This window comes from Schistocerca americana, chromosome 3, assembly GCF_021461395.2.
Source record: "Schistocerca americana isolate TAMUIC-IGC-003095 chromosome 3, iqSchAmer2.1, whole genome shotgun sequence".
Classification (NCBI taxonomy): domain Eukaryota; kingdom Metazoa; phylum Arthropoda; class Insecta; order Orthoptera; family Acrididae; genus Schistocerca; species Schistocerca americana.
This window is the reverse complement of record NC_060121.1, coordinates 41565395-41582420: the sequence shown is the minus strand read 5'-3', so window position 1 is coordinate 41582420 and position 17026 is coordinate 41565395. Positions and strand designations below refer to the sequence as shown.

The following is a 17026-nucleotide window of genomic DNA, read 5'->3' as shown; positions in this document are numbered from 1 at the left end:
CTTTGTACCTATGTTTTCCTTCCCAACTTCTGTGATTGCCCTTTTTAGAGATGTCCATTCCTCTTCAACTGTACTGCCTACTGCGCTATTCCTTATTGCTGTATCTATAGCGTTAGAGAACTTCAAACGTATCTCGTCATTCCTTAGTACTTCCGTATCCCACTGCTTTGCGTACTGATTCTTCCTGACTAATGTCTTGAACTTCAGCCTACTCTTCATCACTACTATATTGTGATCTGAGTCTATATCTGCTCCTGGGTACGCCTTACAATCCAGTATCTGATTTCGGAGTCTCTGTCTGACCATGATGTAATCTAATTGAAATCTTCCCGTGTCTCCCGGCCTTTTCCAAGTATACCTCCTCCTCTTGTGATTCTTGAACAGGGTATTCGCTATTACTAGCTGAAACTTGTTACAGAACTCAATTAGTCTTTCTCCTCTTTCATTGCTTGTCCCAAGCCCATATTCTCCTGTAACCTTTTCTTCTACTCCTTCCCCTACAACTGCATTCCAGTCGCCCATGACTATTAGATTTTCGTCCCCCTTTACATACTGCATTACCCTTTCAATATCCTCATACACTTTCTCTATCTGTTCATCTTCAGCTTGCGACGTCGGCATTTATACCTGAACTATCGTTGTCGGTGTTGGTCTGCTGTCGATTCTGATTAGAACAACCCGGTCACTGAACTGTTCATAGTAACACACCCTCTGCCCTACCTTCCTATTCATAACGAATCCTACACCTGTTATACCATTTTCGGCTGCTGTTGATATTACCTGATGCTCATCTGACCAGAAATCCTTGTCTTCTTTCCACTTCACTTAACTGACCCCTACTATATCTAGATTGAGCCTTTGCATTTCCCTTTTCAGATTTTCTAGTTTCCCTACCACGTTCAAGCTTCTGACATTCCACGCCCCGACTCGTAGAACGTTATCCTTTCGTTGATTATTCAATCTTTTTCTCATGGTAACCTCCCCTTTGGCAGTCCCCTCCCGGAGATCCGAATGGGGGACTATTCCGGAATCTTTTGCCAATGGAGAGATCATCATGATACTTCTTCAATTACAGGCCACATGTCCTGTGGATACACGTTACATGTCTTTAATGCAGTGGTTTCCATTGCCTTCTGCATCCTCATGTCGTTGATCATTGCTGATTGTTCCGCCTTTAGGGGCAATTTCCCACCCCTATGACAAGAGTGTGCCCTGAACCTCTATCCGCTCCTCTGCCCTCTTTGACAAGGCCGTTGGCAGAATGAGGCTGACTTCTTATGCCGGAAGTCTTCGGCCGCCAATGCTGATTATATCAAAATTTAGGCAGTGGCGGGGATCGAACCCGGGACCGAAGACGTTTTGATTATGAATCAAAGACGCTACCCCTATCAGTGTCTAAATCCTCCTTACCCCTCTCTGCCTATCCAACTCCTCCTCCTCCTGCTCCTCCTTGCACGTTATCACCAATACCCCAACGGCAGGTTTTTGGTTCTTACCCCAACAGTACGCAGTTGTCACACATTTAACGAATTTCACTCATATTTGTATAAATATTTCACCCGTACCTCTAATAGATTTTGCCATGCAGTTTCACACAGCTTAATGTTTACGATGTCCTATCTTGTTTTGTACACTAATAATTGTGCAGGTACATTCAATTTTATATGTGGATACCGTCTGCAAAATTTGTTGCAAAAAAATCAGTAATAGAGAAGTAATAAATTGAAACATCATGTATGGTATTGCAGTTTATCATGCACCTCAGTGTTTATAAGCCATGTGTCCTGAACTATATGTCATACAGTCATATCTTCTTGCAGGTACATTCAGTTGTATATGTGTATACTGTCTGCAGAATGTATTATGAATAGAGGTACTAGTAAAGAAATAATACACAGTGTAATGCACAGTGAAAATGAAGTGAACAATAAACATTTTTCCTTTCATTATGTCAATGGAGAAAAAACTCATGAAGCTTTGATTTGTTGCAAACCACTAATTGCTCTCATTCTCAAATATTGAATGGATATTATCTTACTACTTGTGCATCATGGGATACAATAATTTTTCACCTCCACCCCTACTGCTTTGAGAGGGAGATGGTTCTTACCCCACAGTACTTCTTACTGGATAGTAAGTCATATGTACAAAGTTTGGTTGAAATCAGTCCGGTAGTTTAGGAGGAGACGTGGAACAGGCATGCATGCATACATACATACATGAATACATTCATACATACATACATTTTTATAATATATATGGATTTATGGTGACTGTATTGCTCGTGTAATCTCACTTAATAACTATTGTAACTATAAATAAGTAGTGTCACCCCTGACTTACCCTGTATCATGCGTACTAGCAATTTAATATGTCACTTTATATTATGATGTGCTTTGATTATGTGAAGCATGTAGTCTCACTCAATTACTACTGTAATTACAAAAGAATTATGTCACCTTTAATTTGTTCTACATCATTTGTTCAAACAGGGTATTAAAAATGATTAGTGGACCAAATAAAAATAATAAGAAATGCTGGAATGGTACTTCAAAAGGGTAGGCATGATTTTTTTCCCCCCAATCCGAGCTTGAGCTCCATCTCTAATGACTTCATTGTTAATGGGACATTAAAGCCTAACCTTTATTTTCTAAAAGAAAATCTTTTTATTCCATAATACTAGTTTTTCAATACTAGAATTTTTAATGATAAGGAGATTTTGAACAGACTTCATCCCCTTTGTTGGACTGTAGATTTTAGCATGTATTTAAAAAAAAAATGACAGTTTTGCAATAGTGTATTCAGTAAACTTGAGTGAGATGGTGTGTGAAATGATCAAACCTATTCCATCTCTCCGTAAGATTTTTTAAATAATAAATTATACATGACAGACATACAAACTTGTGTACAAAGTCATAGTGTACAAATGATTCATATGCATAATTTGCCTCATTGTTGTATGTTTTGGCACAATCAGGCAGTTACGGAGCATACGATAATCAGGACATTTCCTTTCTGGCTTTGGCATGTGCTCTGCCGAATTATGTTGTACAGGTATTTTCTTTGAGTAGGTGGAATCTTTTCAAGAGAACGTTAGTCACGGCGTCTGCATGGGCAGAGATGTGAAAAAGAAATAGTATTGGTGTTTGGTGTTTGTTTGCTTTGTATCACAAAAAATTTCCCAAAATACACAAGATGAAGGACACATACATTTGGGCTATTCATATTAAATAAGTGAAAGAACATTTTTCCCACCATTTTAACCACTATCCCTTAAAAAAGTAGAAAGAAGTTGTTTAGAAGTAAAGGCCCACTCACCAAGTATCAGAAGTGTTGAGTCATTGGCAGGCTCACACAAAAAGAATGATTAATGTTCAGAAGAAATCTTTCGATGACCTACAGTGCGCACTCTCTCTCTGCATGTATCTGTGTTTTCTACCCATCGAAAGGTTTCTTCCAAAAACTAGCAATGTTTTATTTTTCCTTTTCTTTTTTTTACCCCTGACACATACAGAGGGGTGTTATAAGTTTAACATGTGTATCTGCTTATGGCATTGTAGCTCTTAAATGAAAAGCTCCCATTTCAATGTAGTGAATTTTATATATATATATATATATATATATATATATATATATATATATATGAAAGCTGGGTTAATTGAAATGATGTGCTTCATGAAAGTCTGTTCAGCCATTTAAATTTCATCAGCTAAATAAAGTAAAAAGTTTTCCACCAGTGCACTCTCTTGATATACACTATGTAATGCATAACAGCTACATCAAGTAATATAGTAGCAGATTGTAGAGCTCAACAGATCGTAATAAAAGCCCATGAGAACATTTCTTTACCTTTTATGGTTGACCAACAATGATGATTTTTGTCTTTTGAAGTCCCCCATTTCAACACCTACAAAGCTAAAAAAAATCATTGTGACAACTGTAAAAGATAAACATGTACTCTTCCAGACTTCTTTGTAGTTCTATTAGCAGTATGAAATTCAGTACTAAATCAAATGGTTTTGCATTACCAGTCTAGGCAGCCTATTGAAAGAAAGTGCAATGGCAGCCCACTTTCTTCTGATTTGATTTAGAATTGTCACCACAGCTTATTGCTTATGTTACCTAAATTACCTAAGTATATACCAAAACACAGCTAGTGAATACACATGTGAACTGAAAAAAAGAAACATGTAAATTGCGTAAGTGAAAAATATCTTTCGTCGCAATTTTGTGTATGTTCAGCAAAGTATGTGTATGAATGTTGGGATAGTGCGTTGATCATATCATGTCTACTGGTAAAATATGAAGTTTGAAAAGCATAAAATGAAACATAAATTGAAATATCAAAAAAGAACTGTGACACAAAAACCTCTAAAAAGGAAAAAACTAATCTGTATTGCCCCTTCAATATAAGTAGTAACATTTTTATCTCAGTGTCATCACATTGGGAGACTACTAAGTGAATAAAATAGAAACAGAAAACATCCAAAAACGATAAAGTGTGAAATTGAAATACAAGTAAGCTATAAAATCAATGTAGGTAAATATCAAAACAATGGTATCAAATTGTTTAGTCCAAGTCTTAATAAATTTACTCCAAAAAATTCACAATATAAACACAACTATTAATGATGTCTGCTCTCACGCAACTGCCTGCTCGGGTCACTGCAGTTGGTCACGCCCTGCACACCATGTGCCACTCATGGCACAACTTGCGCTCGCAGTTTAATGAAGCACGAGTTGGTATGCTATCGTTGAACCACTGCAGGACATAGGCCTCATAAGATAGATTAATGCATGAAACTAAGACCGTATGTAATCATGTAAAAGTATGATGTAAAATAAATTGGTAACTCTATTCATTAACAATGTTAGACTAGTTAATCATGGATTGGTTTTCATATTTTATATAATTAGTAATTATAACTTTGCTAACGATTTTGAGGTGTTGATGCAGGACACACAGAACTGGAAGAGACGATGCCAAACAGAAGAGGCTTATACTTAGCTGTTCGAGCAAAGATAGTAGCTGTTAACTTTTTTTTCTTTCTTATATTATTATTTAGTTAGTGGTCCCCCAATTCCATGATTCTTGGATCAAAACAGTACTTCTTATATTAAAGTGGCAGTTCATATTATTCTTTTACTTTTAGAGGTTTTTTTTTTTTTTTGTCCATGTTGGTAAGCTCAACCCTTCCGCTGTTCAGTGATTGTTCTCCTTTACTCCTAAATTATTTACAATCTGTAAGAAATCATTTGATCTCATTTATCCTGCTCCTGTCTTCAAGCTACCCATTGTGCAAACAGAGAATCAATAGAGCAATGAACAGCCTACAAAAGTAGTATGGGGTCACAGTATGAGGCTGTTGTGAACACCAAAACCGGAAACTATGTAACAGGTCACTGTGGAGATTCTTCCTTGTGTCATCTACAATGTTCTGAAAACACTGGACACCAAGTGCAAGAATGGTTTTGAATTTTTACACATAGTATGTGCTAGACTCAAGTGCAATTGCTTGTTTGCCATCACCTAAATCCTTCTTACAAGGGAACATCCCCATCGCACCCCCCTCAGATTTAGTTATAAGTTGGCACAGTGGATAGGCCTTGAAAAACTGAACACAGATCGATCAAGAAAACAGGAAGAAGTTGTGTGGAACTATGAAAAAATAAGCAAAATATACAAACTTGGTCGTCCATGTGTACTAGTTAGGTGGGTCGACAACATATTCCTGTCATGTGACGCACATGCTGTCACCAGTGTCGTATACAAAATATCAGACGTGTTTTCCTGTGGAGGAATCGGTTGACCTATGACCTTGCGATCAAATGTTTTCGGTTCCCATTGGAGAGGCACGTCCTTTCGTCAACTAATCACACGGTTTTGCGGTGCGGTCGCAAAACACAGACACTAAACTTATCACAGTGAACAGAGACGTCAATGAACGAACGGACAGATCATAACTTTGCGAAAATAAAGAAAGCAAAATTTTTAGTCGAGGTCAGATTTGAACCAAGGACCTCTCGTTCCGCAGCTGTCCACGCTAACCACGGGACCACGGCACTCCTCGCCTCACATGGCCCTTAATATTGCCTATCTTACGCATGGATGACCCAGTTTGTATATTTTGCTTATTTTTTCATAGTTCCACACAACTTCTTCCTGTTTTCTCGATTTATCTGTGTCCAGTTTTTCAAGGCCTATCCACTGTGCCAACTTATAACTAAATCTGAGGGGGGTGTGATGGGGATGTTCCCTTGTTAGTCTCTGCACACATGCTCAGCATATCATGTAATGTGATAAAATGTATGCTTTTACCTATATTGTAAGTGTTCTACATTTCTCATTCGTTATCTTATCTTCCTATTTTTATATTTTCCCCTCCTGAAACAGTTGATACAGGAATGTTAATGCTTATGTGCTTAACCTTACAATAATGTAATTTTTTGGTCATGTGTTTCTAGGACACTGATTAACAGTCTTTATATTTTGAGTTTAAGGTATTTTGAGTCATTTCTTACTGCATAGATTCCAAATTTTGAAAATTTGCAACTCAGACAGCTTTGTTTTTTTATATATGTTCTAGGGCGATGTGTTGTTCAATTCGTGGAAGGAAATGTTTAATGGTGATGGTGCTGTTTTCTCACAACAGCCACGAATATACAGTTTTAGTGGTAAAAACATTCTCACTGATTTTGGATGGTAAGTAATCTGAATTTGCATTCTGAGTGACACAGCCTTGTGCATCTTGAGTAATATACAATTTTGTTCTGTATACATTCTCTAACATAAGATATTGATGTTAATGTTGGGTGCTGGGAATTATTTATTTAATTTTATTTAATGCTAGTAATGATGCTACTGGAAGCACATTTTGAGGTGGGTTCTATCAATTACAAATAGCTTATGCAAAGATTGAGATACTGGAGGTGGGGAAGAAATGGTGGGGAGGTAGTGCAGATGGATAGGTCGTGCATTCGTATCATGCAACTCCTCTTCCATCTCCTTGTCACCTACACTCCTCTGTGCCAAACACCAGACAATGTCATATGTATAGTGATTCCATCCCATCTGAAACTCTTGTGTTTTATTTTCTGTACTATCATACAGTCTCAGCCTTGTATCATTTTAAGTTGCCTGAAGGCCAAAACTAAAACAATGGAAAGTCCAGAATGGGAATTCAACAAAGTTAAAACATTATCTCCCCCCTCCCGCCCCGAACCATGGACCTTGATGTTGGTGGGCAGGCTTGCGTGCCTCAGCAACCACAATGGAGGGGCATCTGTTGAGAGGAAACATAGTAGATGAATATGGAATGGGGTCCAGAAAAGAAAGAGGATAACTTAATCATAGCTAACACTTAGTTCAAGAATCATAAAACAAGGTTGCATACGTGGAAGAGGCCTGGAGATACTTGAAGGTTTCAGATAGATTATATAATTGTAAGATGGAGATTTAGGAACCAGGTTTAAATTGTAAGACATTTCCAGGGGCAGATGTGGACTCTGACCACAATCTATTGGTTATGATCTGTAGATTAAAACTGAAGAAACTGCAAAATGGTGGGAATTTAAGGAGGTGGGACCTGGATAAACTGAAAGAACCAGGGGTTGTACAGAGTTTCAGAGAGAGCGTTAGGGAACAATTGACAGGAATGGGGGAAAGAAATACAGTAGAAGAAGAATGGGTAGCTTTGAGGGATGAAATAGTGAAGGCAGCAGAGGATCAAGTAGGTAAAAAGACGAGGGCTAGTAGAAATCCTTGGGGAACAGAAGAAATATTGAGTTTAACTGGTGAAAGGAGAAAATATAAAAATGCAGTAAATGAAGCAGGCAAAAAAGGAATACAAACGTCTCAAAAATGAGATCGACAGGAAGTGCAAAATGGCTAAGCAGGGATGGCTAGAGGACAAATGTAAGGATGTAGAGGCTTATCTCACTAGGGGTAAGATAGATACTGCCTACAGCAAAATTAAAGAGACCTTGGGAGAGAAGAGAACCACTTGTATGACTATCAAAAGCTCAGATGGAAACCCAGTTCTAAGCAAAGAAGGGAGGCAGAAAGGTGGAAGGAGTATATAGAGGATTTATAGAAGGGCGATGTACTTGAGGACAATATTATGGAAATGGAAGAGGATGTAGATGAAGACAAAATGAGAGATAGGATACTGCGTGAAGAGTTTGACAGAGCACTGAAAGACCTAAGCCGAAAGAAGGCCCCTGAAGTAGACAACATTCCATTAGAACTACTAATAGCCTGTGGAGAGCCAGCCCTGACAAAACCCTACCATCTGGTGAGCAAGATGTATGAGACAGGCGAAATACCCTCAGACTTCAAGCAGAATTTAATTCTAATCCCAAAGAAAGCAGGTGTTGAAAGATGTGAAAATTACCGAACTATCATTTTAATAAGCCACGGCTGAAAAATATTAACACGAATTCTTTACAGACGAATGGAAAAACTGGTAGAAGCTGACCTCGGGGAAGATCAGTTTGGATTCCATAGAAATGTTAGAACACGTGAGGCAGTACTGACCCTATGATTTATCTTAGAAAATGGATTAAGGAAAGGCAAACCTACGTTTCTAGCATTTGTAGACTTAGAGAAAGCTTTTGACAATGTTGACCGGAATAATCCCTTTCAAATTCTGAAGGTGGCAGGGGTAAAATACAGGGAGCGAAAGGCTATTTACAATTTGTGCAGAAACCAAATGGCAGTTATAAGAATCGAGGGGCATGAAACGGAAGCAGCGGTTGGAAAGGGAGTGAGACAGGGTTGTAGCTTATCCCCGATGTTATTCAATCTGTATATTGAGCAAGCAGTAAAGTAAACAAAAGAAAAATTCAGAGTAGGAATTAAAATCCATGGAGAAGAAATAAAAACTTTGAGGTTCGCCGATGACATTGTAATTCTGTCAGAGACAGCAAAGGACCTGGAAGAGCAGTTGAACGGAATGGCCAGTGTCTTGAAAGGAGGATGTTAGATGAACATCAACAAAAGGAAATTGAGGATAATGGAATGTACTCGAATTAAATCGGGTGATGCTGAAGATATTAGATTAGGAAATTGGATGCTTAAAGTAGTGAAAGAGTTTTGCTATTTGTGGAGCAAAATAACTGATGATGGTCGAAGTAGAGAGGATGGCAATGGCAAGGAAAGCGTTTCTGAAGAACAGAAATTTGTTAACATCGAGTATAGATTTAAGTGTCATGAATTCGTTTCTGAAAGTATTTGTATGGAATGTGGCCATGAATGGAAGTGAAATGTGGATGATAAATAGTTTGGACAAGAAGAGAATAGAAGCTTTCGAAATGTGGTGCTACAGAAAAATGCTGAAGATTAGATGGGTAGATCACATAACTAATGATGAGGTATGGAATAGAATTAGGGAGAACAGAAATTTGTCGCACACCTTGACTAGAAGAAGGGATCAGTTGGTAGGACATGTTCTGAGGCATCAACGGATCACCAATTTAGTATTGGAGGGCAGCGTGGAGGGTAAAAATCGTAGAGGGAGACCAAGAGATGAATACACTAAGCAGATACAGAAAGATGTAGGTTGCAGTAGGTACTGGGAGATGAAGATGCTTGCACAGGATAGAGTAGCATGGAGAGCTGCATCGAATCAGTCTCTGGACTGAAGACCACTACAACAACATGAAAAGTATAGATTGCTACTCATCATAAAGATGCCAAATTGAGCTAGAGACATGCACAACAATGCTATGCATGAGGTTTTGGGCAAAGCCTTCTTCAGAAGAGGAAAAAGCCACACATTCATTGAAGCAGGCACACCTGATGCACACATGACCACTGTCGGGCTGCTGTGGCCAGAATTAAACAAAAGCAGCAGTGCAGCGTGGTATACGGAAGGATAGCAGGGTGCGTCTGGAAGGAGGAATGAGTGCTGTCTGGTGGAATATGCATGCACTTGATGACAGGAGGATTAGGCAGTCAGGCACAACATTTGGAGGCTGGGAGGGGGTTGGGGAGGAGAAGCATGAGGACTGGAAATGGAGAGAAGCAGAGAATGGGAGAAGACTGGTTGGTGCATTGGCAGGGAACTGTGTGCATGCAATGAGAGTGAGGTGATTTGGAGTGGGATCTAGTGATAGGAGGGTTAAGGGACAGTTGGAAACTGTTGGGTGGAGGGTGAGGGAGCAGCATATTACTGTAGGTTGAGGCCAGGCTATTTTTGGGAGTGTAGAATGTGTCATAAGGAAGAGTTCAGAAAAGTTGGTGGTGAAGACATAGCTAGTTCTTGGAGGTGATGGGAAGTCTGGGGGGGATGTGGCACAGAAAATCTGTTTGTGGACTAGCTCTGGGAGCTAGTACCTGTGTGTGAAAGCCTTTGTGAGACCCTCAACATACTAAGCAAGGGAATTCTTGTCACTGTAGATATGTCGCCCTGGTATGAACTTTTTGGTGTGGAAGGTAAGACAGCTGTCAGAATGCAGGTACTGTTGGTGGGTTTAATGTTGGCAGATGTGGATGGAGCAATCAAAGGGGAGATGTTCTACATCCTGGAAGGTGGTATGAGGAGTACAAGGTAAGGTGGATGGCAGAGAAGTTTTGAGGTTATGTAGGAATGAAGACAGTGTGTCTTCAGCCCCAAGTCCAGGCCATGAAGATGTCATCATTGAACCTGAACCGGACCTGGGGTTTGAAGTTTTGGGAGACTAGGAAGGTTTCTTCTAGATGGCCCATAAACAGGTTGGCATATGAAAGTGCCATGTGGGTGCCTTGTCTGTGCCAGATTTGTTTGTATGTCTTCCCTTCAAACCAGAAGTAGTCATTTGTTGGGATAAAGTTAGTAAGATGTGTGAGTAATGAGGTAGTGGGTTTGGAGTCTGACAGACATTGGGAAAGGTTGTGTTCAATAGTGGTGAGATCATGGGCACGAGGGATGCTGGTGTATAGGGAAGTGGCGTCATCAGTGACGAGTACGGGTCCAGGAGGTAAATGTTTAGGTTCAAATGGCTCTGAGCACTATGGGACTTAACATCTGAAGTCATCAGTCGCCTAGAACTTAGAACTACTTAAACCTAACTAACCTAAGGACATCACACACATCCATGTCTGAGGCAGGATGCAAACCTGCGACCGTAGCGGTCGCGCGGTTCCAGACTGAAGCGCCTAGAACCTCTATGCCACTCCGGCGGCTAAAGGGTTGGGGGTGGTGGAGAGTCAGTGAAGGAAGTGATTGGTATCTTCAATTTGGGAGGCTAGATTTTGGGAAATTGGTTGGTCGTGTTGGTCAACAAGGGCTGAAATTCTTTCAGTGGGAGCACAATAACCAGCTACATTGGGACATCAAGTATTGTTGGGTTTGTGGTTTTTGAGAGTTTTTGAAGGTTGGTGTGCAGGGTGTTCTTGGGGTGAGAAGGGAAATGGTTTCAGGGGAGTGGTTCGGGGAAGGGCCTAAGGCTTTAAGCAGGGATCTGACATTATGTTGGACTTCAGGGATGGGGTCACTGTGGCAGAGTTTGTAGGTGGAGGAGTCAAACAATTGGCAGAGGCCTTACACTAAGTAGTCACTGTGACTCATAATGAACAGAGGTGGAACCTTTGTCTTCAAGTAGGATGAATATGTTAGGAAATAATTAGAGATTATATGGTTGTCCTTTATTTTGCTGAAAGGTTGTTGTTCTTAGGAAGGGACCTGCGGAAGAACAGTGATGCCAAGTGTAGATCTACATCTACATCTGGATGGCTGCTCTGCCACTCAGACTTAAGTGCCTGGCAGAGGGTTTATTCAGCCACCTTCACAATAATTCTCTGTTATCCCACCCTTGAACGGCACTCGGAAAAAAATGAACATGCATATCTTTCCATGTGAATTCTGACTTCCCCTATTTCATTGTGGTGATTGTTTCTCACTAAGTAGGTTGTTGTCAACAAAATATTTTCACATTTGTAGGAGAAAGCTGATGATTGAAATTTTTGTGAAAAGATCCCACCGCAACAAGAAATGCCTTTGTTTTAATGATATCCACCCCAAATGCTGTATCATGTCCTTGACACTCTCTCCCCTATTTCTCAATAATACGAAACATTCTGCCCTTCTTCAAACTCTCTTTATGTACTCCGCTATCCTATCTGATAATGCTCCCACACTGTGCAGCAGTACTCCAAAAGATGACGGACAGGTTAGTTTAGGCAGTCACTTTAGTATATCTGTTGCATCTTGTAAGTTGTCTGCCAATAAAACTCAATCTTTGGTTTGCCTTCCTCACGACATTTTTTATGTGTTCTTTACAATTTAAATTGTTTGTAATTGTAATTCTTTGGTATTTCATTGAATTTGTGACCTTCGAATTTCATTGATTTATAATTTTATAATGTAACTGAAGTTTAATGGATTCCTTTTAGCACTCATGTGGATGACCTCACACTTTTCATTATTTAAGGTCATTTGCACCGTAGAGATATCTTATGTAAATGATTTTGCAATTGGTTTTGATATTCTGATGACTTTACTAGACAATAATTGATAGCATCATCTCCGAACAACCTTAGATGGCTGCTAGGGAACAACAGGGGCCTATAACATGACTTTGAGCAATGCCAGAAATCACTTCTGTTTTACTCACTGACTTTCTGTCAGTTAATATGAACTGTGACCTCTCTGAAAGGAAACCACAAATCCAGTAACATAACTGAGACAATATTCTATAAGCACATGATTTGATTTCAACACGTGTGAGGTATGGTGTCAAAAGCATACTGGAAATCTGGAAATACGGAATCAGTTTGAAATCCTTTGTTGATAGCTCTCAGCACTTTGTATGAGTAAAGAGTTGTGTTTCACTAGAACAATGATTTCTAAATTCATGTTGACTGTATGTCAACAAGCCATTCTCTTCGAGGCGATTCACAATGTTAGAACACAATATATGTTCCAAAATCCTGCTGCGTATTGACGTTAATGATATGGGTCTGTAATTTAGTGGATTATTCCTATTGCCTTTCTTTAATCTTGGTGGTACCTGTGAAACTTTCCATTTTTTGGGTATGGATTTTTTGTCAAGTGAGTTGTTAAGTATGGGGCTATTGCAGTAGCATACTCTGAAAGGAATCTAATACGTATACAATCTGAACTGAAAAACACGCTTTTATTAAGTTATTTAAGTTGCTTCACTACTCCAAAGCTATCCATGTTTAAGTCACTCACATTGACATTTGTTGATTCAAATTCTGGGGAAAATGTGCTTCGGCTTTTTTGGTGAGGAAGGTAAGGAATTCCTGGACAGTGACTATGGTTGATTAGGTATGGGTGGGGGGCTTGGTTGGATGGTGATATGAAATGGGAGAGGCAGGGTTCAATGTTGGGATTTGGTTGGCTTTGATTGGAGGTATTGGTGGCAAAGAAGAGATTGCAGGGATTGGGAAAAGGAGAATAGGTCTTTGACGAGTCCAGCATGGTTAAAGGTGGGAGTAGGTCTGAAGATGAGGCCTTTGTATTAGACTAAAAAATTTGATGAAGAGGGTAACAACATTGTCCCAACATTTTCTGAAGAAGGCTTTGGCCAAAAGCTCAATTTGCAACAGCCTTTTTGTTGTGCCTGTCTTAAAATCAATTTTTCATCTATGTGGTGAGTAGCAATCTAGTGTTTTCATAAGTTTTAAAGGCTAAAACAGTATGCTATTATAGAAAATGAGTAGAAACTACCTGTTGCAGACAGCATGACATTATTTTAAAAAAATTCTTAGTAACTGTGTACCAAAGTTCAAACAAAAGTACAGGAAAAAGTGCCCATATATTCGTTAGCGGCCGTTGATGAGGCTGTACGTATGAAGCAATGAATAATCAGTATCAATGAAAATAATCAATTTTTGTAAATATAATGTAACTGGATGCAAAAAATCTAATAGCCAAGCGGTGGCAACATTGTTTTACATCATTTTACTTCAGTTTCTGCACCACCATATAGCAATGGGCACACATTCTGTGATTCTTTGCTGCCCTTTGGCAAGTGGAATATCTCCTTCCTGTTTAAAATGTCATAGCATTTTTATAGTAGTAGTTACAGTCAATTACATGAAGTTTGTATGTAAGCTTCCTGCTTACATGAGAAGACAACTGTTGCCACAGTTCAAGATAAGTTTTCCCATTGCAGTCCATTTCTTTTACAGTATCTGGCTACACCCTAAGAGTAGGTATTACAAACACCTTACTCCTCATCATGTACCATACTGGGATGGATATGCCAATTAATACATGAAATAAACTTAATGTTGTATTGTATACCATGTCATGCTCAACGGTAGTCTCCTTTTGCACACCCAACAAAAAGCGATAGAACAAACACACAGCTGCTTCTGACTTTCAGCCAAAGGGTCAAAAGTTTGTTGGGAAATCAGCATGTTTAAGGGTTTGTACTCTCTCATCAAGAAGGATCACAAACTGCTTCAAAGTAATCTTCATTATATTAAACTGATGCACTGAGTTTTAGATGTATTGCTACATGTCTGAGATGTTTTACTTGACACTAAAATACGGATGCTACAAAACTATAACTCAACAGGTATAATCAGACATATCAAAATGTTTCCTTGCCTTTTCAGGCCACAGAAGATGGTGTGGCACGGTTCTCATCCATTGGGTGAGAGAGCTATGGATACTTATTGTGATGCATGGCACTCCAGCAGTACAGATAAAGTGGGACTGGCTTCATCACTGTTTGCTGGCCGGCTTCTGGGTCAAGAGAGATTCTCCTGTAACAACCGATTTGCAGTTCTGTGCATTGAAGCTACGAGCGAAGGTGGAGTGCGACGACGAAGAGATACAGGTGACCACGAGAGGACACTCTCTGAGGACGATTATTATGAACTGTTAAAAGACATTGATAAAAAACACCACCACCCTCAATAGTCAGACCTTGCACTGTAACATGTATAGAGGTTCCTCGTATTTCTTGTCGACCAGCTGAAGAAATATTTTGCTTTCTTTGGTTTCAGATTGTCTGATTGTTATCAATAACAAATTTATGTTTCTACAATGTGACTGTAATTATTTATTGCCGTGTTAATTTATTTATAGTGATGTATAGTAGTTTTCATAGAATTAACACAAACATTTTTATGTTTATTTTTTTCAATTGTACATGAAAGTCATAGCTTTGTAAGTGGTATCACATACCATGTCAGTTAATTTAATACAAGACAAAGAGACTGTGTCGTTTCATGTGAAATGATAAATGAGAACAAACTAATTAATCCAGAAAGTGTTTAATATTTTCAGAGATATTCTTTGTACAAGATGCTAGAGGAAACATGTTTCTAAGTATAAGAATGTATCATTACTATCTTAATTTTACATTGTGGTACAATAGCTAAAAGTTACCATAAACTTTGCAAAATAATGTCATTATAAAAGTGAGCTGACTTGCATACTACAGAAATCGTTTTTGTGTAACATAAATAAGCAGATAGTGTCAATTGTGTGTGAACTGTGTGGCCTACATTTTGTTTAGAACGTACACCTAATTGTGGTGTACTGTCACAGATGGAATACTGTTAAGTCTTCAGTGTTCTGAGAGTAAGTAATTTTTATGCGCCAATGAAGGGCAGTACAAATAACATCGCTCTGTGCACAAACATAGTGTCTAACTGGACTCATTGCTATGTTACAGACTTATCTTTCTTGGTGTGTTGATTTTTTATTCCATTTAAAAGTGTTCTGATCTGTATACACATACTTATACTCAAATAAAAAAAAATCTGTATCTATATGTTTAACAAGAGCCTTTCATATTTAACTGGTTTTAACATAAATTTCAAAATATTTCTCTGCTGTCACTCAGTTATTTGTGTAAAAATGTAAGGTGTGCTATAAGATTTCTGAGTATATCTTTCATAATCTAGAGAGCTTTGACTTTTCTATCCTGTTTATCTTTCCTCATATTATTGTGTAATGTGTGTGTAATAATTATTTGTATTTTCACTTATAATGTGACTGGATAAAATTGTGCCATAAACTATTCAAACTATGCATTTTAATTAATGAAGTAAAGAAATTGTAAGGCTGAGTCATATTTCATGTTTGAGGATTGCTGTGTAGATTTAATTAACAGTTGCAGTAGGAGCATTGGTGTAAAGATGTAATTACTGCATGTGCCACAACACACAAAGAAAATATGATTACAGATGTGTAAATGAAAGCAATAATGCATGCAGAGTTACCTGTCAGATAACAATTCCATTTTAAGGTAATGACAATACACTACATAATATGTATGATGTCCATTATTTGGCTTTACCAAGAAATTGCATGATGAAACATTACATTGACGATTATATTGTGCCAATGTTTTGTATGTTTCAGTTTTCCTAATTCAGTCCTCCCTATTTCATAAGTGGTATTATATTCTTCTGATTTGTGTGTGTGTGTGTGTGTGTGTGTGTGTGTGTGTGTGTGTGTAGCTGTAATTGCTATTATACTGTTGTGATGGAAGTTTACTTATTACATACATCATTATTACTTATTATCACATCATAACTTTTGTTTTTACCATCATTGAAACTGCACCACTGTTTAAAAAAATCTTTGGAACAATGTTCTGTAACAGAAATACTTCATTTCAGATCTTGAAATAGCATAGAATTCTCTCATCCATAAGAAATAACAGTGCATAGAAATTGTGATGGTACAGATCAAGTGTAAACTGCAGATACTGTGGGTAATATACCAAAGCTCAATTTATTTACTGGCAATGAGAATGATTGTATACATAGATATTGTGCATGTTTGTTTGATGTATTTATTTGTGATACATGGTAGATATAAGTAGAGTTACGTGAAGTATACAAGTGTATGGTTATTATAGTTTTAAATTAATTGTCTTATATTAGAGAATAATTTTATTGGATAAATTGTTTGTTTTGTGTAAACTGAAGTGAGATCTAACTATAAGCAAAAACTTGTTTCAGTTTTGTAAATTTTTTATGTATTTTGTACAGTAAGAGTTATATTGTATAATTTTTCTTGAACCTGTGTTAAACAATAAACAATGTAACTCATGA

At 38.2% G+C, this 17026-nt stretch overlaps 1 protein-coding gene across 1 annotated transcript in view; it reads left to right on the top strand.

Annotated features, from left to right (window-relative positions):
• The window catches only part of LOC124607003 (collagen alpha-1(XVIII) chain-like), a 939249-nt gene extending 922223 nt beyond the window's left edge, over nucleotides 1-17026 (top strand). The window contains exons 26-27 of the mRNA XM_047139151.1: nucleotides 6588-6703; nucleotides 14570-17026. Coding sequence (XP_046995107.1) covers nucleotides 6588-6703; nucleotides 14570-14876 — 423 coding nt within the window. The 3' untranslated portion in view covers nucleotides 14877-17026. The remainder of the gene's footprint in view (nucleotides 1-6587; nucleotides 6704-14569) is intronic.